The sequence below is a fragment of the Brassica oleracea genome, chromosome C9, assembly GCF_000695525.1.
Source record: "Brassica oleracea var. oleracea cultivar TO1000 chromosome C9, BOL, whole genome shotgun sequence".
Lineage (NCBI taxonomy): Eukaryota > Viridiplantae > Streptophyta > Magnoliopsida > Brassicales > Brassicaceae > Brassica > Brassica oleracea.
Window position 1 is genome coordinate 53,668,281 of NC_027756.1, and position 24,414 is coordinate 53,692,694.

General features: G+C 36.7%; 6 protein-coding genes across 7 annotated transcripts; 3 read left to right on the top strand and 3 right to left on the bottom strand.

Moving 5' to 3' along the window:
* The first annotated feature begins 827 nt into the window (after positions 1-827).
* Positions 828-4,120, top strand: LOC106313111 (signal recognition particle 54 kDa protein, chloroplastic). The gene is made up of 14 exons (XM_013750852.1): positions 828-1,059; positions 1,132-1,267; positions 1,547-1,614; positions 1,694-1,795; positions 1,867-2,019; positions 2,090-2,167; positions 2,290-2,415; positions 2,490-2,592; positions 2,797-2,897; positions 2,969-3,106; positions 3,186-3,405; positions 3,478-3,563; positions 3,664-3,789; positions 3,883-4,120. The coding sequence occupies exons 1-14, from the start codon at positions 901-903 to the stop codon at positions 3,988-3,990; spliced, it is 1,704 nt and encodes a 567-aa protein (XP_013606306.1). The 5' UTR covers positions 828-900; the 3' UTR covers positions 3,991-4,120.
* Positions 4,121-4,662: 542 nt separating this feature from the next.
* LOC106318308 (ABC transporter B family member 29, chloroplastic) lies at positions 4,663-7,751 on the top strand. The gene is made up of 10 exons (XM_013756226.1): positions 4,663-5,279; positions 5,362-5,448; positions 5,773-5,880; positions 5,971-6,237; positions 6,314-6,397; positions 6,484-6,700; positions 6,806-6,891; positions 6,987-7,174; positions 7,287-7,416; positions 7,494-7,751. The coding sequence occupies exons 1-10, from the start codon at positions 4,692-4,694 to the stop codon at positions 7,638-7,640; spliced, it is 1,902 nt and encodes a 633-aa protein (XP_013611680.1). The 5' UTR covers positions 4,663-4,691; the 3' UTR covers positions 7,641-7,751.
* LOC106318310 (iron-sulfur assembly protein IscA-like 2, mitochondrial) lies at positions 7,733-9,240 on the bottom strand. Its single transcript, XM_013756229.1, has 4 exons — positions 8,919-9,240; positions 8,434-8,558; positions 8,250-8,358; positions 7,733-7,965 (listed from the first exon to the last, which is right to left on the bottom strand). The coding sequence occupies exons 1-4, from the start codon at positions 9,099-9,101 to the stop codon at positions 7,900-7,902; spliced, it is 483 nt and encodes a 160-aa protein (XP_013611683.1). The 5' UTR covers positions 9,102-9,240; the 3' UTR covers positions 7,733-7,899.
* Positions 9,241-9,398: 158 nt separating this feature from the next.
* LOC106318309 (uncharacterized protein At5g03900, chloroplastic) lies at positions 9,399-12,803 on the bottom strand. Of its 2 annotated transcripts, XM_013756227.1 has the most exons (14): positions 12,318-12,803; positions 12,055-12,162; positions 11,880-11,980; positions 11,714-11,797; positions 11,546-11,621; positions 11,388-11,453; positions 11,105-11,194; positions 10,902-10,967; positions 10,685-10,821; positions 10,510-10,596; positions 10,357-10,420; positions 10,126-10,269; positions 9,846-10,006; positions 9,399-9,722 (listed from the first exon to the last, which is right to left on the bottom strand). In XM_013756227.1, exons 1-13 carry the CDS (start codon positions 12,711-12,713, stop codon positions 9,863-9,865), a joined length of 1,563 nt encoding a protein of 520 aa, XP_013611681.1. In that variant the 5' UTR covers positions 12,714-12,803; the 3' UTR covers positions 9,399-9,722; positions 9,846-9,862. The 2 variants fall into 2 exon arrangements, with proteins under 2 accessions (XP_013611681.1, XP_013611682.1); XM_013756228.1 differs by lacking the exon at positions 9,399-9,722 and having other exon boundaries at positions 9,846-10,056.
* A 511-nt stretch (positions 12,804-13,314) lies between these two features.
* On the bottom strand, positions 13,315-14,023 carry LOC106317256. The gene has a single exon (XM_013755102.1). It carries the CDS (start codon positions 13,993-13,995, stop codon positions 13,480-13,482), a length of 516 nt encoding a protein of 171 aa, XP_013610556.1. The 5' UTR covers positions 13,996-14,023; the 3' UTR covers positions 13,315-13,479.
* Positions 14,024-17,050: 3,027 nt separating this feature from the next.
* Positions 17,051-19,407, top strand: LOC106313118. The gene is made up of 11 exons (XM_013750860.1): positions 17,051-17,441; positions 17,691-17,763; positions 17,860-17,878; positions 18,053-18,172; positions 18,287-18,356; positions 18,442-18,485; positions 18,575-18,616; positions 18,712-18,771; positions 18,859-18,926; positions 19,029-19,086; positions 19,169-19,407. The coding sequence occupies exons 1-11, from the start codon at positions 17,075-17,077 to the stop codon at positions 19,256-19,258; spliced, it is 1,011 nt and encodes a 336-aa protein (XP_013606314.1). The 5' UTR covers positions 17,051-17,074; the 3' UTR covers positions 19,259-19,407.
* The last annotated feature ends 5,007 nt before the right edge of the window (positions 19,408-24,414 follow it).

The window sequence follows — 24,414 nt, forward strand, 5'->3', positions numbered from 1 at the left end:
AACTTGTAAAGTTAAAGAATGTAAGGTTAGTATTTGTTCATTTGTACTACCTCTGTTCCCGAAAGTAAGATGTTTTAGATTTTTTTCTTGTTCCACAAAGATAGATTTTCTATATTGTTAAGGTACTTTTTTATACTTTTGAGAAACATTAATTGAGAATATTCGAATTGATTAAATTTCATTGGTGGAAAGTTATTGGAAAGCGTATAATAAAGTAAAAAATAAATTAAATTATAAATATTTATTAAATTATTAATAAGCGGGCATACTCTAGAAATTCTTACTTTCAGGAACAGAGGGAGTATTTGGTTTCAAGGCGAAAGTGTTAAATAACTTCCAACTTTCAATGATTCATCGAAATTAATTAACTTCTCAAGAGACGAGTTCGATCCTTTCCCAAGAGATGGCTTTTTAATATCTATTTAACGGCTACTTTGTAGACTTAATAATGTAGGCGTGGACAAAATTACTCTCGAACACAAACACACATTGTTCAAGAAAAAACATTTGCCTTTTCGTTCATATGAATGAAATGAAGTTAAAATAATGTAGGTTTGGTGTGTGGTTATGTTCATTTATATATGTTCTCTCGAGGATTTGGAAGCATATGTTTTAACTTCTGATTAAGAAATGAGACATGTTTAGCCTCCAGATCTTTTCTATAGGAAAAAGGTGGAGCAAAAATGACAAGGACATCTCTTACAACTTTAAAAGAAGAACACTGATGACTATGATAATAACACTTAGCTTGCAGGCAAACACTTACAGAATCGACGGCTGATAAAAGGACACGTCATTAGAATGGATAGAACGGAACCAATCAAAAGGTTTTGATTCTTTGCGGATAAAATTAAGACCAAGTTTTTGAGCTTCTTCGATCACTTCACTTCACTACTACTTATGGAGGCTCTGCAAATTTCGAGCCGTTTCTCGGTGAATAATAGAGTTCCGTGTACTCAGAATTTGACGGCGAGTCGATCAAGCAGGGCTACGTTTCGTTCTGCATTCACCGGAACCGCCAATTCAACTTCTTCTCTATCTTCTAAAAACACATCCACGGTACTTGCTGCCTTCAAGATTGTTTCTTTTTCATTCTTTTGGGTTATTTAGTGTTTTTTTTTTTGGTGTTAGAGGGAGATATGGAGTTGGGTGAAATCGAAGACAGTTGGCAATGGAAGAAGTTACAGAAGCAGCCAAGTGAAGGCGGAGATGTTTGGTCAGTTGACTAGTGGACTCGAGGCTGCTTGGACCAAACTCAAAGGAGAAGGTTCGACCTTTTCTCTTTCTATGTAATTTTTTTGCTTAAGGAGTGAGAAGATTAGTGAGATAAAGCAGTTTGTTCATAGTATATGTTTAAGAGAAAGACTATTATAAATAATAGATTAATAAATAGGCTGCTACGAACACTCGCTGCTAAGATTATTCAAAAAAATAATAATAATAGATTAACATGTGGAACGAGGAATGTATTAGAGAGAGATGCTTGAACTTTGAAGTGAACAACATCACATTATAAAACTAGTTACGTTTATTTTGAACATTGCAGAAGTCTTGACAAAGGAGAATATAGCTGAGCCAATGAGGGATATTAGAAGAGCTCTCCTTGAAGCAGATGTGAGTTTGGTTGGTGCTTTGTTCTGTTTTTATTTGTAGAGAAGTAATTTTTAGTCACTTGGCGGTTTTTGGTTAACAGGTGAGTCTCCCAGTTGTTAGAAGGTTTGTTCAGTCTGTTAGCGACCAAGCAGTTGGAATGGGTGTCATTCGAGGAGTCAAACCAGACCAGCAGTTGGTCAAGGTAAATACTAGCAATGAACCTGTTGTCTTAAGCTTGCTCTGGATCTGTGATCCATTAGAGTTTTATTGCAGATTGTGCATGATGAGCTAGTGAAGCTGATGGGTGGAGAAGTATCTGAGCTCCAGTTTTCTAAGTCTGGTCCTACTGTTATATTGTTAGCTGGACTCCAAGGAGTTGGGAAGACAACCGTTTGTGCTAAACTCGCTTGTTACCTAAAGAAGCAGGTATGCTTTTTGAAGATTTTGATGGGATTGTTACTCTCTGTCATTTATTATAATTGATGATATTCTACAGGGAAAATCTTGCATGCTTATTGCTGGGGATGTGTACCGACCTGCTGCCATCGACCAACTTGTCATTTTAGGTGAACAGGTATTGAGATTTGGACTTTTAAATCACCATGTGCACTCATAGAACCTGTACATAAAACATGTGATGATATTCTACTCAGTAAACAAATTTGTTTTTGCTGCTGCTCTCTCTCTTTGTGTCAGGTTAGTGTGCCGGTTTATACAGCAGGGACTGAAGTAAAGCCTGCAGATATAGCTAAGGAAGGTCTAAAAGAAGCTAAAAAGAACAATGTGGATGTTGTTATTATGGATACTGCAGGGAGACTTCAGGTAAATCTTTCTTTCTTTGTGGAGTTATCTGTATCACAATGCTCTTTAGTCATGAAATGGCCTCTTTGTGGCAGATAGATAAAGGGATGATGGATGAATTAAAAGACGTGAAGAAAGTTTTGAATCCCACAGAAGTGTTGCTAGTTGTTGATGCCATGACTGGCCAAGAAGCTGCAGGTACTCAACTCACTTGTGCATGTATTAGTTTCTTGATTTCATTATATTTTTTTTTTTTGAAAGAATGTTAAATTTATTCAAATCAAAAAAGGCTTTTGTACAAACTAATGCAACTTGAGTTTAAGCTTGTGTGATAGTTTCTTGATTTCTAGGATCTGATGTATTAAAAAACTCTTTTAACTTTTTGGTATTTTTTTACCGCAGCATTGGTGACGACGTTCAATGTAGAGATAGGAATCACAGGAGCCATTTTGACGAAGCTAGACGGTGATTCAAGAGGTGGTGCTGCTTTGAGTGTCAAGGAGGTTTCATTCTTCTCCTTACTATACATTTTTTTACTGTAATGTTATATATTGAGTGCAAATTGCTTTACTAGGTATCTGGAAAACCGATAAAACTGGTAGGACGTGGAGAGAGAATGGAGGATCTTGAACCCTTCTATCCCAATAGAATGGCTGGTCGAGTTCTTGGAATGGGAGATGTGCTCTCGTTTGTAGAGAAGGCACAAGAAGTTGTGAGTAAAAAAACAACTACTAGGCAACCAAAACTCTCTTTCTTTCGCTCTTGCTGATGTATGTTTTCATATATAATAGATGCGTGAAGAAGATGCGGAAGATCTACAGAAGAAGATAATGAGTGCAAAGTTCGACTTCAACGACTTCCTAAAGCAGACGCGTGCTGTCGCCAAAATGGGTTCGATGACACGTGTTCTTGGAATGATTCCTGGAATGGGGAAAGTGAGTCCTGCGCAGATACGAGAAGCTGAGAAGAGTCTTGTCATCATGGAAGCAATGATCGAAGCCATGACACCTGGTTGTTTCTTTTTCTTCTCATTTCATTTAATACAAAACATTGTCTTATACTTGTTTGATTTGCATGGGGCAGAGGAGAGGGAGAAGCCAGAGTTACTAGCAGAATCCCCAGAGAGAAGGAAAAGAGTTGCCAAAGATTCAGGAAAAACAGAACAACAGGCAACTAACTCTCTCTCTCTCAAACTCAGAAGCTAGTTTCAGATCTCAGACAAGAAAAGAAGAAGATTCAATACTGTGTTTGGTTGTTGTTGTTGTTCAGGTGAGCCAACTTGTAGCACAAATATTCCAAATGAGAGTGAAGATGAAGAACTTGATGGGAGCAATGGAAGGAGGATCCATCCCTGCATTGAGCTCGCTCGAGGACGCAATGAAAGCACAACAAAAGGTTTCTTACTTCTTCTTTTTTTTTTGTTCACCTTTCACATGTGACAAAGAGAGTCTAATGGATTCTTGTTGTGAATGAATGAATCTTATCCAGGCTCCATCTGGAACCGCAAGGAGGAAGAAGAGAAAGGCGGATTCAAGGAAGAAGTTTGTGGAGTCTTCTGCATCAAGCAATCCTGGTCCTCGTGGCTTTGGCAACTAAAACTCTTGTTAGTCTTTGAGAGACTTGCAACTTAAGAATCATCAACATTAGAAAGCTCTCTCTTTATTCCTTGAATCAGATTAAACCATTAGAAATCAAATAAACATTGTTAAAATTGTGCAAATTCATTTATTTTACATACAAAGCATTGCAAAATCTCTAACCAATTATCATCGTTACCGAAATTGAATTATAACCAATGTTTTTAAGACTGGATCAGATACTGAACCCGATAATTATATGGTTACGGTTCAATGTGGTCAAACATGGTTCAATATATTTTTAATATATATTTTTAAAAATAGTGTTAGTAAATATGATATGTAACTAAAATATAAATAAATATCTGTATAAAATATAATAAATGTAAATTATAATATTTTGTTTAAATGTTTGGTTTATCAATTTTGATATTTTTAATAGTTTTTATTGAGTTCAATAATTTTGATATTCAATTTGTATACGTGAATGGTTCACGGTCAAACCAATTACTAGATCTAATTTAACTATATGATCGGTTCATGATTGGATCTCTTTCTATTTATTCCTTGAATTGGATTAAACCGTTTTATTCCGGGATAATTAACCGAAGTTCAAAAGTAAAATATCTCCGGTTAAGCAGAATTGTCACCCTCAAGTTAAACGTATAAACCGTTTATTCGGTTTGGTCTGATTCTCTCTGTTTCGAATAGGAGAAAAAAATGCCATTTCTCCTCCTCAGCCCAACGACCCCGTGTTTCCTCCTTCCCTCGCCGCCGAAACGCCACCAAAGGAGCTCACCGCTCTTTCTCAAACTATCAATCCATCCATCGCAGAGACATCTGAGATCCTCTGTTTTCCTTACTCGCACCAACACAACCATCATCAACTCGCTAAAACCCTTCGAGAACGTTAAACCCTACCTCCAATCCGAATCCAAAACCATCTTCGCCGGGTGGCTCTGCAGCTTCGTCTCCGTCGTCTCGCTCTCTCAGATCATCCCCAGGATCGGCTCCTTCACCTCCAGCCTCAACGCCAACGCCGCTTCCCCCTTAAAGCTCAGAAACTCTGCTCTCGTCCTGGCGGCTCTGTTCCTCGCCAGAGCCGTCGCCGGCTATCTCCAGCAAGCGTATCTCTGGGAGGCTTCTCTCAACTCCGTTTACAAGATCCGCGTTTTCGCGTACCGGAGAGTGCTGGAGAGGGAGCTTGAGTTCTTCGAAGGCGGGAGTGGGATCTCGTCGGGAGATATCGCGCATCGTATCACCGCCGAGGCTTCTGAAGTTTCCGACACTATCTATGCTCTACTCAACGTGTGTAATAATAAAAAAACATTACTTTACTAAAAAGTTCCTTTTTTTTTTTTAACTGACTATAAAGTACTCTTAACTGCAGACAGTTGTGCCCAGTGCTTTCCAGATATCTGCTATGGCTACACATATGGTTGTTGCAAGTCCTCTACTCACACTAGTCTCTGCAATGGTTAGTGAAAATTATTGTCTTTTATTTTATTTTATTTTTGAATTACCAGTAGGTTCGGCCGAAGCTTTAATCCCCAAGTTCCGAAACCACAACATGTAATATTAGTTTCGTCTTGGCAGTCACCCTAACTGAAAAGGACCTTGACACAATGGCCAGGGTCCTTTTCAGTTGAGCTAATGACCTCTAGTAAGTATTGTTTAATTGTTTTGTAAGTATGGTCAGGTAATATTAGTTTCATCCCAACGGTCACTCGAACTGTGTACCTAAGTATTGTCTTTTTGTTTCATAAGCGTTTATGAAGTTTCTTTGTTTTGATTTTCTTAGGTGATCCCATCTGTTGCGCTAGTCATAGCGTTTCTTGGTGATCGGCTTCGCAAGATATCAAGAAAAGCTCAGATTGCTTCTGCTTCGCTCTCCGCCTACTTAAATGAAGTATTATTATTAGTCTCTGATTCCTCTGTTCTTCAACTTTGAGTTTGTTTTTTTTTCTTAACTAAAGTGGATGCTTTTGTTTATCGACAGGTGCTTCCTGCGATTTTGTTTGTGAAGGCTAATAACGCAGAGGTTTCCGAGACTGTGAGGTTCCAGAGGTTTGCTAGTGCTGATCTATCTGAACGTTTTAAGAAGAAGAAAATGAAGTCGCTTATCCCTCAGATCGTTCAAGTTATCTATCTCGGATCTTTGTCCGTGTTTTGTGTTGGAGCGGTGACACTTGCAGGCTCCTCGTTAAGCGCCGGGGCGATTGTGTCCTTTATGACATCCTTAGCTTTCTTGATCGAGCCTGTCCAGGTATACATCTGCTTAAGCTTCTATTACTTTTAAGGAGCTGTCTTATTGGGATTGTGAATCTAAAAGAATGATGCAGGATCTTGGAAAAGCATATAATGAATTGAAACAAGGAGAGCCAGCAATAGAACGTTTGTTTGATTTAGCCTCCTTAAAATCGAAGGTAGTACTACCAATTTAGAGGTTTGTACTTTTTGGTCTATGTGCAAAGCACAATGCAAAGTGATTTGGTTGTGTTTTGAAAATTAGGTGATAGAGAGACCTGGAGCCATTCAACTTGAAAAGGTTGTAGGCGAGGTTGAGTTGTGCAATGTTTCGTTTAAGTATGGAGAAGAGATGCTTCCTGTTTTAGATGGGTTGAATCTTCATATCAAAGCAGGAGAGACTATTGCTCTTGTTGGTCCATCTGGTGGAGGGAAGACAACGCTCATCAAATTGCTTCTCCGCCTTTACGAACCTTCCTCTGGTACACACAACTCTTGTTTCTTTCACTTGTCACAATCTTTTAGAAATAAATTATTTTTTTGTCATCTCAGCTGAGTTTCTTGTTTTTTTTTTTTTACTTTGGTAGGCTCGATCTATATTGACAAAAAGGACATCAAGGATATCAAACTGGAGAGTTTGAGGCAGCATGTTGGTCTGGTTTCACAGGACATCGTAAGTTCCACTCCTCAATAATACTATCCTTGAGAGGTTGTTTATAATGGTTCATCGTAGTAACTTGCTTTATCTTTGTCTACTACATATACAAGACTCTGTTTACAGGGACAGTTGCTGAGAACATTGGGTACAGAGATCTCACTACAGGTATTGACATGAAGAGAGTTGAGCTCGCTGCAAAAACTGCAAACGCTGATGAGTTTATCAGAAACCTACCAGAGGGATACAACACAGGAATCGGCCCCAGGGGTTCAAGCTTAAGCGGAGGCCAGAGGCAAAGGTTGGTCTGAAAAAAGTGATTAAAACTCAGTGATTGCTTCTTTCTTTTGCTCTTCAGGGTTTAGTAATCCAGGTGCTTGTGGTGTTGTTGTTAACAATGGCAAAATGTGCAGACTAGCTATAGCAAGAGCGCTTAATCAGAACTCATCCATACTGATTTTGGATGAAGCGACATCAGCATTGGATAGTATGTCGGAGTTGCTAGTCAGACAAGCTCTGGAACGTGTGATGCAAGACCATACGGTAAACAACAAAGCATCCCAGCTCTTCTCTTCTAAACAAACATTTTAAGAGTTCTGAAGTTTTGCATTTATTTACAGGTGATTGTGATTGCACATAGACTGGAGACAGTGATGATGGCGCAGAGGGTGTTCTTGTTGGAGAAGGGAAAGCTGAAGGAGTTAAGTCGGTCTTCTCTGTTAGTTACTCACAAGGACTCGCTTTCATCAGCTGGATTTGTGATTTAAGATCTATGAAGAGCAGGTAGAGATCAACTGTTGTGTATATATAAAGAGAAGATACAACTTTCGTCTTTGTGTAAATCAATTCCATTATTATATAAAAAATAGGATTGAACATATGATTTTGTTGAGCTAGAAGAAGCCTACAGAGTTTTTTTTGTATATTTTTTTGATGATGATACATAACAAAAACTTGTGAGACATTGTACAAGTAAATAAACAAAAGACCAAATATGGTTTCTAGTCATGTAAAAGAAGAATGGATTCACTGTTTCACCATGAAGGAGCTTTTACAACTGCATCCACCCACTGCGGCTGGGTTCTCAGCTACCTGAACACAGAGCAAGCATCAAAGATCAAACGAAAATCTTGAAAATGGTAATGGACGTCTTTTGATATGTACAAAACATGATTATATCTTCTCCATGTTCGAAAAACACAGGTCACAAGGAAGACATGTTACATATGATACTGGCTAATGGACTCCATTTAACTCAGACCAAACATACAAGAATGATTCCACTACCGGTAAAAAAGCAAGTGATGAAAAAGAAAAGAGTCGAAGATGGTAGTAGCTAGCTATCTATAGATTATAAGTCTCGACAAGGGATTTACCACGAAAGCAGAACGGATGAGCTCCTCAACGTAATCAACAGTAGCGCCTTTGACAAAGTCATAGGAGACATTATCTACAACCAGTTTGACACCGCCCTTCTCGAAAACCCTGAGAATGTTTAAGAAGAGCTATAAAAAATAAACAAGCTTGTGCAATACTGGAGAATCAATGAGGGAAAGTAACCTGTCATCAGGGTTGGTTTTATGATCAAGCTCAAAGACGTACTGGAAACCAGAACAGCCTCCAGTTTCTACACCCAATCGAAGCAGCTTCTTCTCCGGTTCACTCGATTGTAACTCTTTTATTCTCTGACCAAAACAAAAAAAAAATAAGACAAAACACACACACACACACAATTAAATGTCTGTCCGAATAAGGTTTTTATCCAGAAAGTCACGGATTAACGAAATTTCATTAATTCGTTACAGACAGATATGTTCATGTTCACAAATTCAACACATAGCCAAATGTGTATATCTTTGGAAAGAAAATTATCTAACTTCATACGAACAGAACCGAACCGAACCGAACCTCCCATGTTTCCTAATATCATTATTTCAATTCAAGCAATTAAGGTCGAAAAAGATATTCCTTTTTTTTTTTTTTTTTTTTCCCATTTCCATTGGAAGTTTTGTTGTGAACTTCTTAAATTGGAGAAGATGACATACCCGGATACAATTCTCGCTGAGATGAACAGCTTCGAGAGAAGGAGATTCAGATTGGGAAGAAGAAGACGAAGCTTCTTTGAGAGCAGAAGAAGCGGAAGAACAATAATAATTAAGCATCCGATGATTCTCCCTTATACGAGCAGACACATAGGGTACAAAACGCTTCACCAGAGATCTAGACATCTTCTTTTCACAATCTCTCTCTCTGATTTAGAGCTTTCTCGCCATACAAGACAAATCTTTAAAGCTCTCTGGAGATGATGATGATGGAGGAGGCGAGAGACGGAGGATTTGGTCACCACGCTTCTCCTGGGAGCCTCCACGTAATTTGTTTCTATACTGCCCCCACAACTTCTAATATTTTTCTAAATCGACCCCACTAATTTGTTTTATAACCAATTTCGTCCTTTATATATACATTAAAACCTCACTCCAATGGCAATCACATCGAAAGAAAAGACAAAGAAATGAATATTCTCATGAGCAAGAAAATGGAATTTTGTATATACATACATATCACTGTACATTAATCTTCTACTGCATATTTTTTTTGGTAACTCTCCGGAACAAGCAGGGATAATTCTCTTGAATGCCATATAACATATAAACAAGAGTACAAGACCAAGCGTGCAGGTATGGTTGTGTTAGTTCTTTAACTTAAGAGACCCTATGAAAACCAAATGACTTTCTCTGTCTCAAAGAGAGCAACAATGTCTATATATCTATGTACCATGGCTTCTCTCATCCGCAGTGTCCAAGTAGGTTACTGAGACAGTTCTGTGTTGCGTATCAAGTGTGAGTTCCCTGGAATCAAAATTCAAAATTGAGATAGTCAAATTAATAGATGCACGTCATTCATTATAGAACTATTACTAGTTGGTTGCAAGCTAAAGACAATGTGAAGCTGTATCTCTTCTCACTTATTACCTGATTCCACATTTTTTTTAATCTGATTTTTCCACCTCACGGAATCGTCTCTCCCATTCCTCTGCCTCATAGTCTTGTTCAATCATATCTTTATCTGTTGTATACACTATCCTCTCCTTCCCTATCACTGTGTTCTGAGCCATATCCCTTGCACTTAGTAGCTGCATTTTGCATCAGTTTCAAAGGCGTTATTACATAGTTTCCCATTTACCTGTATTTATTTCAGAGTTCATTCTCCCTAGATATATATATATATAACCACTGGAGAGTGAGTGCCTACCTTACGCCGTAGAGCGATATCAGGAGATTCAAGTGCTCGTGCAAACTGTAGCCGAGCTTTGTTTCTACTCTCTATCTGGTCATTCTTTCTCTTGATTGAAAACCACCGAATCAAAGGGATGGCAAAGAATGAACCTGCATATACCTGCATGGTCGTTTGTACAAGAGTCAATAGAAGTTGGAAACAGTTTGATAAAAAGAAGTACCCATATGAACAGAAACTAAGTTACACCTGAAGTAGTGGATAAATGTTCTTAACAAATGTAATAAACCCACTTGGTGTGACAGCCATCTCTCTGAAAACAAAGGCAAAAGAAAAAAAAGGTTGCATTAGAGGTGTATGCATCAAACACACACACAAGAGTATAATCTAGGAGGGGCTTACTTTAGTAAAGAGTTCAGAACAATGACACCAAAGAGATTAAAAGCACCTAGACCAACGACCAAAGCTCTCTCGGATGAACTAGTTTTACTGTGAAGAAACAAGATTCCATTATCACCAACTGAACCAACCACAAAAAGCAATTAAACACTTTTCAGGAGGAGAGAATGATAAGAACCTAAATTGCCATTTTTTCTCCTTGAAGAACTTCTCCATATCTGCAACAAAGTCAAACCATTTCCCCACGTACTCCTTTCTTCTACTAGATCCAGAAGCTGTGCGTTGCAGCGATGGAAAGCGATACAGAATATTCCCCTACACAACAGAAAATACTTTTTAATATGAGTAACATTGGCATCATATATAAAGCAACCAAAAAGAAAAAATTTGTATACCTCGTCATCCAACTCTGGTTGACCATCAAACCGAAGAAGAACAGGAAGAATGTAGGATTCATCGCTCTGTAAACATTAAAAATAAAACCTAAGAAGCTGACAAGTAAACGAGAACAAAGGGACTAGCAGAAAGACAGCTAGCAGCATATAAAGTTAGTTTTCATTAGCTCCACATACAACAAGAATTAATAAGCAAAACATACCGTGGCACTCTTGGAAGATGACACATCAAGGTATGGAGCAAGCTCGTCAGCTGCAACAACACCTCCTCTAGAAGTTATATACCTCCCAATCTGCAAATAGGTGAAAGAAGCGAGTACATCACTAGCAATTCATTATGTGAATGATGGATCTTTTCATATTCAAATCTCATTTTAACATAATAACATCATCTAAGATGTTTTCCACAGAAGGGAACTAAAGACTTGAATAGGTTCAAGCACATGAAGAAAAAGAACATGAGTAGGTTAGAGCACTGCACATTACCATCTGCCACCTCTCTTCTTCAATTCCTTGGTTTGGATCTCCATCTCCAAACACAAAGGAGAAAACCTACAAAACAAACCATTAATAATTAATCCAAAGTCACTAACACTCAGCAGCAACTTAGGAAGAAACATATAGCAAAAAGCATGAAAGCTTACAGATTCAATGAAATTCATTCCCTTTCCTTCATCTTCTCGAGCTCGCCGCCTTCTGTAATAGTTGGGATCCCAATACCTTACATAAAAAAAACATACTAGAACCATCACTAGAAGCTTCCCATTATATCAAATTATATCTCTCTATTGGTTAGAGTTAGATCAAATTACCAAAATAAATCGATAGGATTGATATAGAAATTGAATCCAGAATCATATCCTCGCCCACGTCTCCTCTGACGATTATCATCCTCACTTTAAAACCAAATCCAAAAAAAGGTTAGTGTACTGCCACTGTCCATAATGATAATACAACAAGTCACACACACACACACACCTTCTGCTTGAAATCAAGACTATAATTGTTGTGTAGACGATAACAATAGACGCAATAAGCGCAGTGCCAAATGAGACACGAGTCAGATAGTCAGCAGCACCCTGATAGAGACCTCAGATGATATAAGTAACAATTCAAAGTTCAAATCGATTTGAATTACAGCAAAAGACAATACCTTTGCCTTGTCAAGAAAGGGTTCAATCTGTACCCTTAACGACTTGGTAGCTAGCTTAGACCGATAGTCCCTTGGGAATACATAAAGCACATCACCTTCATCTGAGACCTTAAATGAAGAAACATGATACACATAAAGATCAATGCTTTGTCGCAATGGGCATGCCGCATGAAACATAAAACACATAAAGATCAATGCTTTATCTCAATGTGAATGAAACATCATAAACACACATAAAGATCAAAACTTTATATATCAAGTACCTCGAGAAACCCATCAGTGTCCGCGGCGAGAGCTTGAAGCGCTTTCTGAGCTTGTGTAACATTCAGACCAGCTCTGCTAGCCACGTCACCGACAGTGACTCTCCGGCCGCACTCGTCCACAGCTTCCATAGCTCGTTTTCGGACATCAGTCGGAATCTTGTCGCTCTCAACCAATCCTCCCGGTCTGATTGCGCCGCCGGTGAGCTTATTATCTATGCTCGCCGCCCTCACCACCGAGATTCGACGGTTGTTAAACTTCCGGCGACTGCTCGGGGACCTCTCCGTTAGCTTTCCGCCGGGAAAGGGAGATCTGAGTCGAATCAGAGGCTTTTTTGGTGAGAGCTCCGATTGAGTTAGCCTAGGGGAGATGAGTAAGCATGTCGAGACACAAGCCATTCTCTAGTTACAGCTGCTTCTTCTCTAGTTACGAGTTTCGAGTTTCCGCCATGGGAGAGATGTTTGTATGGTTCAAAATCGAAAGCTTTCGGATTTTTCCCCAAGGCCACGAAGTAGAGCAGCGAACCCATAACCGATTCAAACCGGTCGGTACACCTCCTATAAATTTCCCGGTTATTGTTTCATAGACTAATTTTTACCTATTTTTGGTGAGGAAATTGAATCTTGAAATGGGAAAGAATTAAAATTCCCATTAAATTAGTGTTATCCAATTATCTAAGTCATCAATTTTTTTAAAAAAAAAGTATTTGTAATTTTTTTCTATAAAAATTAAAGTATAGTATTATTCAATTTAATATTTTTTAATTCTATTAAATAGTTGTGTTATTCAATTTTTTGTGAATTTTGTGGTACTTATATTTAAAAATAATTTACTGTTCATTTGTTATAGTTTCACTGGTAAACGGTGACTTCCAGACTATATCTACGTAATATCAGACAAGTCTAAGATCAATAGTTTTCTTACTCTATGTATGTGTTAGCTGCTGATTACTTCTTGTGTTCTTGCTACAAAGATATCTAAAACAGAAATGCAAAGTGCATACAAAGAAAAAAACTTGTCATCATTAATATAATATTGGTTATTGATAACATAGCTTCAAAGGTTATATACAACAAAACCTCAAAAACAACTGTCCTTGAACAAACTCAAGACTGTTTTGTATATATTATCTATGATCTATCTGTTCTATTCTTGTGGGAGTATTCAGATTTCAGGTATGCCATCTAACATAGGTCTCCAACCTGTATTACATTCAAGATTATCATCATCAGAAAGCAAAGTTTGCTTCTCAAGAGTCTGGTACACCATTTCGTGAACCGACCCTCCTTGGAGCAGCTTCTCCAGCTCTTGCTTACTCACAACGATCTTCATTCTCATAACACTCACGTTTTTATTGTCACCACCATCGATGTTGCTTTCACAAGTGTCAAAAACTTCTTCTCTTAGTACTCTTGCATCTTCTTCCACCTCAGGATCCGCAAACGTTACTTTTTTGGTCTTTTTCTTTTTCATTGTTGTAGGGACAAGATAGTAGACACGACCACAGAAAAGCTTAGCATCGGGAAGAAGATGACAAGTACTGTTGTTGTCAAAGAGAGAGTGACCAGAGAATTGCGTAAGGATGTGACGAACAGTTGTGGGTTCTCTATATTCAAGTACCTTCCCATCGTTTCTCACTATCTTTATCACTTTCTTCTCCATTACTAAACAGTTCCCCATCTTCTTGTTCTTCTTCTTCTTTATTGCTTTTAGTTTGTTTCTTTTGTGTTTTCTGTTGTTTGCTTGGAGATTTGTATATATATAAGAGTGTTTGGATTTTCGTTAAAGTTACGTTTAGTGCCATATCATGTGGGTCCTGATTTGATTCTTTCCTCTTGTCCTTTTTAATTTTTAAATGGTGGGTGGAGTGGTGTGGTCGGGGTGGTGCATTTTGTTCATTGTTCTATGTATCCTCCTCTATATGATTTTTCTTTTTTCTTTTTATTATGAAATATAAGATTGAGTTAGTGGTTCAAGAGTACAAGACCATGGTACTTTATAGGACAGCTGATGTAGTATGTTTAGCAATGTGATCCCAAGTTATACTGTTTGATCAATTGTTGTCTTGCAAGGTGTTACTTTTGTTTTTCACCATGACCTATGTATTAGATATTGTTTTTTTTTTGTTTTTCACCATGACCTATGTATTAGATATTGTTTTTTTTTTGTTTTTCACCATGACCTATGACCTATGCATCATATATAGAATAGTTAAAAGTTTTTTTTGTTTTTTTAACACAGAATAGTTAAAGGATGTCAAGTGATAATTTGTATGTGTGCGTGTACGGTAGAAATGACTCATTGAGAAGTATAAGGTGCAACTAGAAGATGATAAGTAGATAAGTAAATAAGTAAATAGTCAACACAAGTTAACCATTAAATGATTAGTAATTAATGGGTGGGTATATAAGAACTATATGTGGTTCCAATCAAATGTTTGTGCCACAGTGGTTTCACTTTCATTTATGTATTGTTTCAAGGTCAACGACAGAGTAGTTCCAGTATATGTATGTCTAGCAAACATGGACAACAGCAAAGAAGTTATATCTGCATGCGGAATTTTTTTTCCAAACCGTATGCAAGGAGAAGGTTTAAATGTTATAGAGAAATAAATGTAAGACAATATATACATATGTTCAGTGCAATGCACTAGTTTTTCAGGCAGTGATCATAGACTTAGAAAATAGTGCGTGTCTATGGGTGTCACTGTCTCTAATTGGCTACCACGCTTATGTCCTGGGAAAATTTCTTCAAAGAGCACAAGCGGTCCACATTCAGTGGCCCAATCAACAGATGATTTGCTTTGATTCACTTTTGACTATTCAACACTCTTTTTACAGATCTTGTATTATTAATATTTAGGGTGTTTGGCTTGTAAATAGAAATCTTATATTATTTTCATATTTTCTGTTATAGAAAATGTTAAATTAATCACATTTAGCTGATTCATGTGACATCAGTTATACAAGATACATCTACCATAAGCCGGTGCCCTTGCAATAAACTAACACCAAATATTTTCCCTAACAAAGTAACTATTGTAGGTCGTCAAGTAATTGTTGTAGAAGTTAGGCATATATTCTATATAAATCATGCAGAACTGATTTTCAGCAGAAATACAATCTATGAATCGTATGCTAAGACAAGTAAAGGGAAAATAGTTTAACGCAAATGAAAGTTAATTATACATACTATTAAAGTTATTTACACATAACTTCAGTATGCTATTTAACGTATAAGATAACAATGTGATAGTGAGCCTTTTGTTCAAAAAAAAAAACAATGTGAATAGTTCTGGTAAGTTGTATACGAAATATTACTAGAAGTTAGTGAATAAAAAGACATTTCACGAAGGAAGGAAGGATGGGATTCCTTTTTCATTCTCTTTTGGAAAGTACAGGACACTTTTTGTGATCCTGTGGACAAAAGCACCAAGTGACGAAGGCAAAAGGAATTTAGATTTCTCGGCTTAAGTTCGCATGCTTTTGGTCGGCTCACGTGCTACGCTCCAGCGAATCTAGTTACGGCACGTTTTGGTCTTGTGTTGGTAGGCACCGTCCAAAGACCTCTTTTTGAATTGTGTTTATTGCTTTTGCTTCTAGCAAAGCTTTTACTATTTTCTTTCTTCTTCAATTCTTTAAACGAGTTCGTCCTTCAAGACTCGGAACATTCCAGTTACGTTTGTTCCCCTAAACACGCTTAGATTACTCTAAAACAAGTTTCTTGTATACATGCAAGCAAGAAATGCAGCAGGAAATCAAAGTTTTGTTTAGGACGAAACTTTTTTCATTAAAACATCTTATTGTATTTTCCAAATTTTAGCAAAAAAAAAAAACATCTTACTGTAAGAATCTTTATAAAGTTTCAAAAGCTATAAACAAAATTAAAATTTCATAATTTTTGAAAATGTAAACATAGAAATCTAAAATTTTCGGAAATTCATCAATTTTTTAAAATATCATCTCCATCTCAAATATATCAAAACAGAAAACTATAAATAAGTATAATAAAATATTATACAATTATCTTAAAGTATAATAATCTTTGGTAAAAAGGCTTTTAAAGGAAGACTTCACTACATATTAGAGTGATATAATGACCATGGTCTCTGCTTCGAGTTATCCTCCTATTGGAGTTTCGGAAATGTTTCTCATCAAATATTCACTTCAAGCAGCGGTTCATAGTATATGGAGGGAACACAACTCGAGCCAACATGAAGAACAACCAAAAATGCTGGTATTCTGAGCAAATTTGTGGATAAAACCATACGGCTTCATCTGCTTGCAGTCGAAGCAAAGGGTCACACATATCTGGAGAGGGGGTTACACACTTTGTTTGGAACGAGACATATTCCAAATCCACCATGTAGATTGGGAATATTTTTAATTATTTCATTGACCAGCTGGTGTATGTTTAAACAAAAACACAGTTTTTTTATTGAATATAATTATTATATTCATTAAAAAATATAATAATTTTGGATATTTGAGGTAGAGATGTTTGATGCCATTGAAACTATATATGGATCAAAGTAGACCTAACTATATAATTTAATATAATAATTTTTGGATATTAAAAAAATATAATAATTTAGGGATCAAAGTAGATATGGGCCCAAAAGTAGGCCCATGTAGATCTCATCTATTACCCAAAATCAGAACTCGTAGTGAGATGAGTGACACACAAAAATAAACTAACCAACAAAAAAAAAAAAAAAAAAAAAAAAAAAAAAAAAAAAAAAAAAAAAAAAAAAAATTCGATGGCGGGGATACTCGCGAACACTATCCTCCCTCCTCAGCCTCCGATTCACCTTCCCGTTTCATCATCTCGAAGCAGATCAATCCGAAGAACCCTAGTCATGGTCAAAGCTTCCTCCGAACCTTCCGATTCATCAGCCTCAGTCTCCACCAAATCCAGCGAGCCTGTAGCATTCACCGCTCCACCCAATTTCAAGCCTCCGGAGCCGCAACGCTTCGCCGTTAAACCCGGAAAGCTCTTCGACATCCTCGGCGCGTCAATCGGACTGCTTTTCCGCTTCGGCACCGGCGTCTTCGTCTCTGGGTACTCTGCTTCCTTCGTCTCCGAGGACGAGGTTCCGCCTGACCAGTACGCGTTTCGTCTTGGCGGTAAAATCATTTTAACAGTTGCTTTCTATTAGCCGGTTTAAGGGCTCTGGAACTGGAATTGTCCGGTTTATTGATCTAATTATGATGTTAAGCTGGTTTGCATTTTCGGTTTAATAGTTTGTTAGAGTACATATTAGTTAGTTTAGTTGTAACAAACTTTAAGCTCGTTAATGAAAAGCTTTGGACTTTTTTTTTTTTTTTTTTTTTTTTTTTTTAAAAAGGCTAATGATTTGATGATGCTATGTGCAGGGATCACTTTAAAGGAAAGCTCAAAGCTTGGGCCTCGTCCCGAGAAACCCATTGAGATTTACGAGTTTGAAGGGTAATGTATTACGCTCTATTGTCAAAATGTGTGTGTTTAATCCATTTTCATTTAATTTTTACTTTTTCTCCATTTCCGGTATGTGAATAAATATAGCTGCCCCTTCTGTCGCAAGGTAAACTCTCTGTCATTGTCTTTATATGTTTCACCGTTAGCCAAGATTCTGCTAGATTTCCTTCTACTTATATTCATTTTAGCTTTTCCTCTTTGGTCTGAGTCTTCTTCTTTAGTTAAATGTGTGTCTCTGTGTTTTATGAACTATTCTTCATTGTATTGCAACAACTTGCAGGTCAGGGAAATGGTCGGAGTGTTGGATCTTGATATTCTATACTATCCTTGTCCCAGAGGGAGTCCTAATTTTCGCCCCAAGGTTAATCAGATGGGTGGCAAACAACAGTTTCCCTACATGGTTTGTCTTTTCTGAACCTAAATGATTTTTCTATTTAAAACCCATGTCTCTTGTCTTGCCACATCTTTATTCAGTAAGAAAATAAAGTTTTTTTCTTCTTCTTTTAATTGTTAGGTTGATCCAAATACTGGAGTGTCCATGTATGAATCAGATGGAATCATCAAGTATCTGTCCGAGAAATATGGTCATTCCTCAATGGCTTTTGACAATATCATCTTTGCATTTTCTTTAGTATTTTCTTATCTTTATGTTTGGTTAAACTTGTTTAGGAGATGGAACAGTTCCTTTAAGCCTGACACTTGGTCCGTTAACGGTTAGTTTCTTTGCACATGTTGACGATTATTTTCCCTTGCTTCAAAATTCAAGAGTAGAAATTAAATACTGTCTACTTCGATGTTGCAGGCTTTAACAGCTGGATTTGCAATGATTGGTCGTATGGGAAAGGTAAGAAGAAGTTCTACTAAGGATACTATGCAGTATAGGTATCAGTATAAGCAACGGTTTTGTCACAAAAATGCTCGAGTTTTTAACCAATGCAGGGTAACATGTACACACCAGCAAAACTACCACCTAAGCCACTCGTATTCTGGGCATACGAGGTTTGAATCTTATTCTCTTCTCTTCCATCTTCAGAAACCAACATCTTATTTAAACAAACAATCTCTCTCTTTGAATTGGCCCTGCAGGGCTCTCCGTTTTGCAAGATTGTACGCGAAGTTCTCGTAGAACTGGAGTTACCACACATTCAACGCAGGTATGGTAACAACAGAAACTCTTAGGATACCCCACCATCTACTGTTCTTGTATATTTGTTCATAACCAAAGTTATAACGTCTTTTTGTGTTGTCTTCATCAGTTGTGCTCGTGGTAGCCCCAAACGGCATGAATTGCTCCAGAAAGCAGGTCACTTTCAGGTGGGTTAGAGAATACATACATATATATATACATTGAGAGAGAGGAGGTTGAGATGTGTTTGTTTTTTGTATGTGAAAACAGGTGCCTTACTTGGAAGATCCAAACACTGGAGTAAATATGTTTGAGAGTGCAGAGATCATAGAGTATCTGAAGCAAACTTATGCCGCTTAAGTTTATCTTCTTTACTGTTAGAGCAAATATAGACATAAATGTGAATGAGTGTATGTATGTATAAACAAACTTATGCTGCTTAATTTAGCTGCTTTCTGTTGCAATATAAACTCAACTTTGTTATTTGCAAAGTTGTAGGGGTTTAAAGATCAGGAAATGTACTTTTATATAAACCAAACAGATTGTGACATAATCATGCGATGGAAGGAAATAGGTTGAATGAGGGAGATGGTGAAGAAGTGGTCCGGGTCCGAGTTCTAGTTTATGATTACAAGTTGCAGCAACATTGTTGCTTGCTATGAAGACGGATCAATGTTAGTTAACTGCTTCTAATCACGTCTCCCACACAAAAAAAAAAAAAAAAACTTCCCTCAGTAAAATTAGAGACTAAGATGGGTTGTTTTTCTTTGAAAATCGTCAAGATTACATAAAGAACGTTTGGAGTGTAATGAGAATAACTTGGTTAGGTGCCAATTTATGCCTAAAATGCCAGACAAGCTTTGCATGTGGTGATCGGAGTCTAGTTTCAGTTGTGGCCAGTGTTCTAAAACGCGACCGTCTAAACCGCCGCGATTTTGATCGAATCGGTGCAATTAGTCGGAATTCCGATTAATCGTTTTATTAACCGATTACTCGCCAATTAAACCGATTTTATCAGTAAAATATTGGACTTCGTTGACAAATACTCGAGCCCATATAATAAGCCCATTCGTCTTGAAACGGGTTACCCGTGGTTTATGTGTATTTATGGCAAACTTCAAGACTCCCTTTAGTCAGAGCTAACCGATGTGGGACAAATACAAGTGGTGTTTTAATTTTTTTTAAACTCTTGCTCTAATAAAAACAAAATAAAACTTACGACAGGGAGACATCGAACCGTGTACCTCTAAAAGCCCATTCGTCTTGAAACGGGTTACCCGTGGTTTATGTGTATTTATGGCAAACTTCAAGACTCCCTTTAGTCAGAGCTAACCGATGTGGGACAAATACAAGTGGTGTTTTAATTTTTTTTAAACTCTTGCTCTAATAAAAACAAAATAAAACTTACGACAGGGAGACATCGAACCGTGTACCTCTAAAAGCTCTACAAGCGACCTACGCCACTAGACTACTGATGTTTCTACATCAAACTCTCACATGTAATAATATATATACATATATTTATAATTAAAAATAGAAAAAAACTAATCCCCACGTATATCCCGATTAATCCCCGATTTTTTGGTAACTCGCTAGGCCCGGGGTTACCGCCCGACTAGCGCCTAGCGTAGTTCCGAACAGGGGTTGTGGCTTACGTTAATTCAATTTCCCTGGTTTGATTATCCATTTCCACGTAGTTAGTGTCATGTTGACAAAAAAATAATTAGATTTAGGGTCTATAAAAATACTGTTGTAGTCTTTTTTTTTTTTTTTTGTCATCTAGTAGATTAAAATTATATCAAACATTCGGTTACACGCATACAATAACGACAATGGCTGAAGCCAAAAGTCGGCGAGGTAACAAGTACCACCCGAAGCCAAGAGCCGGCGAGGTAACAAATACCACCCGGAGCCAAAAGATAAACATAACACACACCCTTAAAGCTAATATATAACCAAGAAAAAGGAGACAAAAGGCACAAGAGTGAAAACCAAGCTTCAGCAAAGAATGCTCAACCATGCACTCGAAGATGAACTTACCTAGCGAGACCTCATCAACCACTAACACCAGTAGAAAGGAGTAACAAGGAGGACTGGAAGCACACGAACATCACCAATACATATAACTGAACTAAAAGAGGTTAGAATCTTTAACCGTCGCTGTAAACATCCTTCAATCCGAACTAAGTCTCGCCATTGGACCTTGAAAGAGTTCTCCACGCGCCTCATACGCACCATCATACCATCACCCTAAGGCAAAGCCTAAGAAAGCTTCCCGACTACGTCTTATTCAACAGCCGGTAACTAGATAAAAACCACTCCAAATCCAACATTAACACGAGCAAATCAGCGGCAATCGACCATCACTGAAGCAAAAGATCCAGAATTAATATCTATCTCCTTTCGATCCTCTCAAACACTAGAAATGGTCTCGCAAAGTGAAACATCTCTTTGACCCCTTAAATTAGACATGTAGACACGACAGTACTTACTAACACAGTAAAGTGTGGGTTCGTAATTTAAAAGAAATTCAGAAAACACAATCCTCTCTCTCAGCCACGAAAAAAAAAAAAAAAAAAAAAAAAAAAAAGACGCAATACAAAGGCTTACCTGCGAGCACCTTCTAGGATCAAGCTGAGGGTCATTGAAGACTCTAGCTTCTTGAAGCACTGCTCCTTTCTCAATTCCCATGAATGGAGAAAACTCAAGAGGAGTGACCGGGAAGCAAAGTGGAAAACAGAGCAAGGAGGAGGGAAGCCTCCGGCGGCCGGACGCGCGCGAACGCGCCGGACGACGCCGGAGCAGATCTGAGTATTTGGTTGGTTTGCTTTTGTCGGGAGCTTTTGTTGTAGTCTTCAAATATGCGCATCTTGAATTGCAAAAGAGAAAAACAACTAACAAAATTAAGTCAAACAAAAGCTTTCAATAGATACCTTCGATAGGTGATTTAAAATCAATCGTCAAGTTTTCTAATCAAATAAAATTTCAAATTTAAATATAGTTTTTAGTCAATGAATTCTAAAATCTCTACAGTGTAGTTTGGATTTTAATTTCAATTATTTATTCACGAGAATCCACTATAAATGATTTGAAATCAATTTTAAATACAAAAATTTTCTAAATCCTTTGAAGTTGAATAACACTAGATTTTAAAAACTGGATTTAAATTATTCGTTGAATAACACCATATTTTAAATTAGATTTATAAATATCATATCCAATAACACTAGATTTTAAAATAGAATTTAGAATCATCAATTTGAATAACAATGAATTTTACTTAGATTTAAATTCTAATAAATACATGATTGAATAACACATGAAAAAAAAGAACCCAATTCAAGCAAAAGTTGACCATTTAACATTTGGCAAAAAAATAATTAATATTCAAAATACAATAACATTTGAAATTTAATGTATTTCTATGTTTGCATTATCATACTAATTATTATGTTGAATTTTATTGTATTTCCAAAAAAAAGTTATTGACTTTTCTGCGAAAGCGTGCGAGTCTTAAGTTCATGTGGGAATTCTTAATGTGTATATAAGACTCGTTAGCTGTTTGTTATATGACAGATATCTATACCTTGTTTTAAAAACTTCACTTCCTAAATAATAAAAGTTAAAATATTTGTTTTCATCTTCTTCTTGTTTCACTATGGCAGATAAAAGACCTAATCGAGATATGTAAGTTTTTATGATTTTTTGTTTTTCTATTTCTTATTCTACAATATTAATAAGAAAATCTGTCAAATTTTATTATTTTCTCTTAAAATTAAAAGCGGTTTGTTTTTTATTTTTATTTGATATATCAAATAACAGAATGTATATATATATATATATATATATATATTGTTAAAAAAATTATGCTCATGGTTAAAATTTAGTAATTTATACTTTAATTTTGTTATGAAATCTAAGTTTTTCATATATAAATATGTGAAAAAATTACATCATTATTTTATTTAGTTAATGTCATATATTTCAATTTAATCAAATATTTCAAAATAAACATAAATATGACATTGTGAATAATACATAAAATGACAAATCATTTTCCTTTGTGTTAATGTCTTTCATTAGGGTGAGGAAAGATTGGTCGAATCTTCTTCCTGAACTTTTGAGATTGGTAATGTTTCGTCTCCTTGTGAAAGATACCATACGTGCATCCACAGTCTGTAAGGCATGGTATGAATCTAGTGTTTCTTTTCTGATGAATAACCGTCGTCCGTGGTTTATGAAATACTCTTTAACATCACATAGAGGGCCTTGTGAGTGGTATGATCCCATGCAGAGGATGACATACCTCACATATATCCCAGAAATAATAGGCATGTCGGTTTATCACGCAAAAGATGGTTGGTTGCTTATGCACAAAGATGGTTCATCCGAGTCATTCTTCTTCAACCCATTTACTCGAAAGCTTATAAATCTGCCTAGTTGCGAACATTATAACGAATCTGCGGCTTTCACATGTGCACCCACGTCAGAAGGTTGTTTGGTTTTTGGTATGACAAAGATCGACAGAGACAACAACGTTGTTGAAATCAACACTCTTAAGATTGGAGAAACCAAATGGGAGACTACTCATTTTAAGAGTTTTGGAGGTCCTTTCACTTCTAAAATCAATATTATTTTCTTGGAAGGTCTCTTTCACTGTTTTGGTTGGTTAGATTGGATTCCGGTTTTTGATCCATCCAAACGAACCTTGATCAACCACATGGCAGAATATGATAGGAGCCTCGAACTTTCAGCTGGAAGGTACTTTGTAGAGATAAAAGGAGATATCTTCTTCGTAAAAACAGGTGGTGAGAAGCTACGATTTTTCAGATTAAATCGAAATAATAAAGGTTGGAGTTGGGAAGAGAAGGACAAAATCGATGAAGCGTCAACGATCTTCGGGGCTTCTTGCGGATCCGTATGTAGATCAGACCTTCCAACCAGTTTGAGAAACAAGCTACTCTTATCCAATGCACCTCACCCGATGATCAAAACTTATTTTTCTGATGGAGAAAAGTATCTCACAAATGATTCAGACATTCCGTTTTGGGATAGACATCCCAAATATCAGTGTGTTTGGATTGAACCTCCCAAACAATGCATAGATTTTATTTGAGTCAAGCATTTGATAAAGATAGCTCTGCAAAACTTTTATTTTCTTGTTGTTTCTGGTTTATTGTTATCAAGTTGGATTTAGCAAAAAAAAAAAAAAAAAAAAAAGTTGGTTTTGTTTTTTTTTATGTATTTCAGTTATATCTATGTTTCTGCTAAATCTATAAAATAATTTGGAAAAGAATAATTTACTATATGATTACGCGTTTAAGCACACACCAATTAACCTAATGTGCCAACAATACCACAATCGAATGGTATGTCATTGTAGCATTTTAGGATCGAATCCACAGAGAACTAGAGACTTATAACACCAAGAATACACAAACCTTCCTAATCTAAGCAAACAAGAAGATAGATGATTTGTAACAAACTAATATCCTAGAAATATAAACAAGGTGATC

Bases quoted from the DNA above. Each gene is read 5' to 3' on its own strand.
- LOC106313111 (XM_013750852.1), top strand. From the start codon at position 901: ATGGAGGCTCTGCAAATTTCGAGCCGTTTCTCGGTGAATAATAGAGTT. The intron at 1,268-1,546 runs GTTCGACCTTTT...TGAACATTGCAG, and splicing joins GACCAAACTCAAAGGAGAAG to AAGTCTTGACAAAGGAGAAT. The intron at 2,898-2,968 runs GTTTCATTCTTC...TTGCTTTACTAG, and splicing joins CTGCTTTGAGTGTCAAGGAG to GTATCTGGAAAACCGATAAA.
- LOC106318308 (XM_013756226.1), top strand. From the start codon at position 4,692: ATGCCATTTCTCCTCCTCAGCCCAACGACCCCGTGTTTCCTCCTTCCC. The intron at 5,449-5,772 runs GTTAGTGAAAAT...TGATTTTCTTAG, and splicing joins TCACACTAGTCTCTGCAATG to GTGATCCCATCTGTTGCGCT. The intron at 7,175-7,286 runs GTTGGTCTGAAA...CAAAATGTGCAG, and splicing joins AGCGGAGGCCAGAGGCAAAG to ACTAGCTATAGCAAGAGCGC.
- LOC106318310 (XM_013756229.1), bottom strand. From the start codon at position 9,101: ATGTCTAGATCTCTGGTGAAGCGTTTTGTACCCTATGTGTCTGCTCGT. The intron at 8,559-8,918 runs GTATGTCATCTT...TGTTTTGGTCAG, and splicing joins TCAGCGAGAATTGTATCCGG to AGAATAAAAGAGTTACAATC. The intron at 7,966-8,249 runs GTAAATCCCTTG...CTCTGTGTTCAG, and splicing joins TCATCCGTTCTGCTTTCGTG to GTAGCTGAGAACCCAGCCGC.
- LOC106318309 (XM_013756227.1), bottom strand. From the start codon at position 12,713: ATGGCTTGTGTCTCGACATGCTTACTCATCTCCCCTAGGCTAACTCAA. The intron at 10,968-11,104 runs GTATGTTTTGCT...TAATGTTTACAG, and splicing joins CATCTTCCAAGAGTGCCACG to AGCGATGAATCCTACATTCT. The intron at 10,822-10,901 runs GTATACAAATTT...TCTGTTGTGTAG, and splicing joins AACCAGAGTTGGATGACGAG to GGGAATATTCTGTATCGCTT.
- LOC106317256 (XM_013755102.1), bottom strand. From the start codon at position 13,995: ATGGGGAACTGTTTAGTAATGGAGAAGAAAGTGATAAAGATAGTGAGA.
- LOC106313118 (XM_013750860.1), top strand. From the start codon at position 17,075: ATGGCGGGGATACTCGCGAACACTATCCTCCCTCCTCAGCCTCCGATT. The intron at 18,486-18,574 runs GTTAGTTTCTTT...TCGATGTTGCAG, and splicing joins TGACACTTGGTCCGTTAACG to GCTTTAACAGCTGGATTTGC. The intron at 18,927-19,028 runs GTATGGTAACAA...TGTCTTCATCAG, and splicing joins TTACCACACATTCAACGCAG to TTGTGCTCGTGGTAGCCCCA.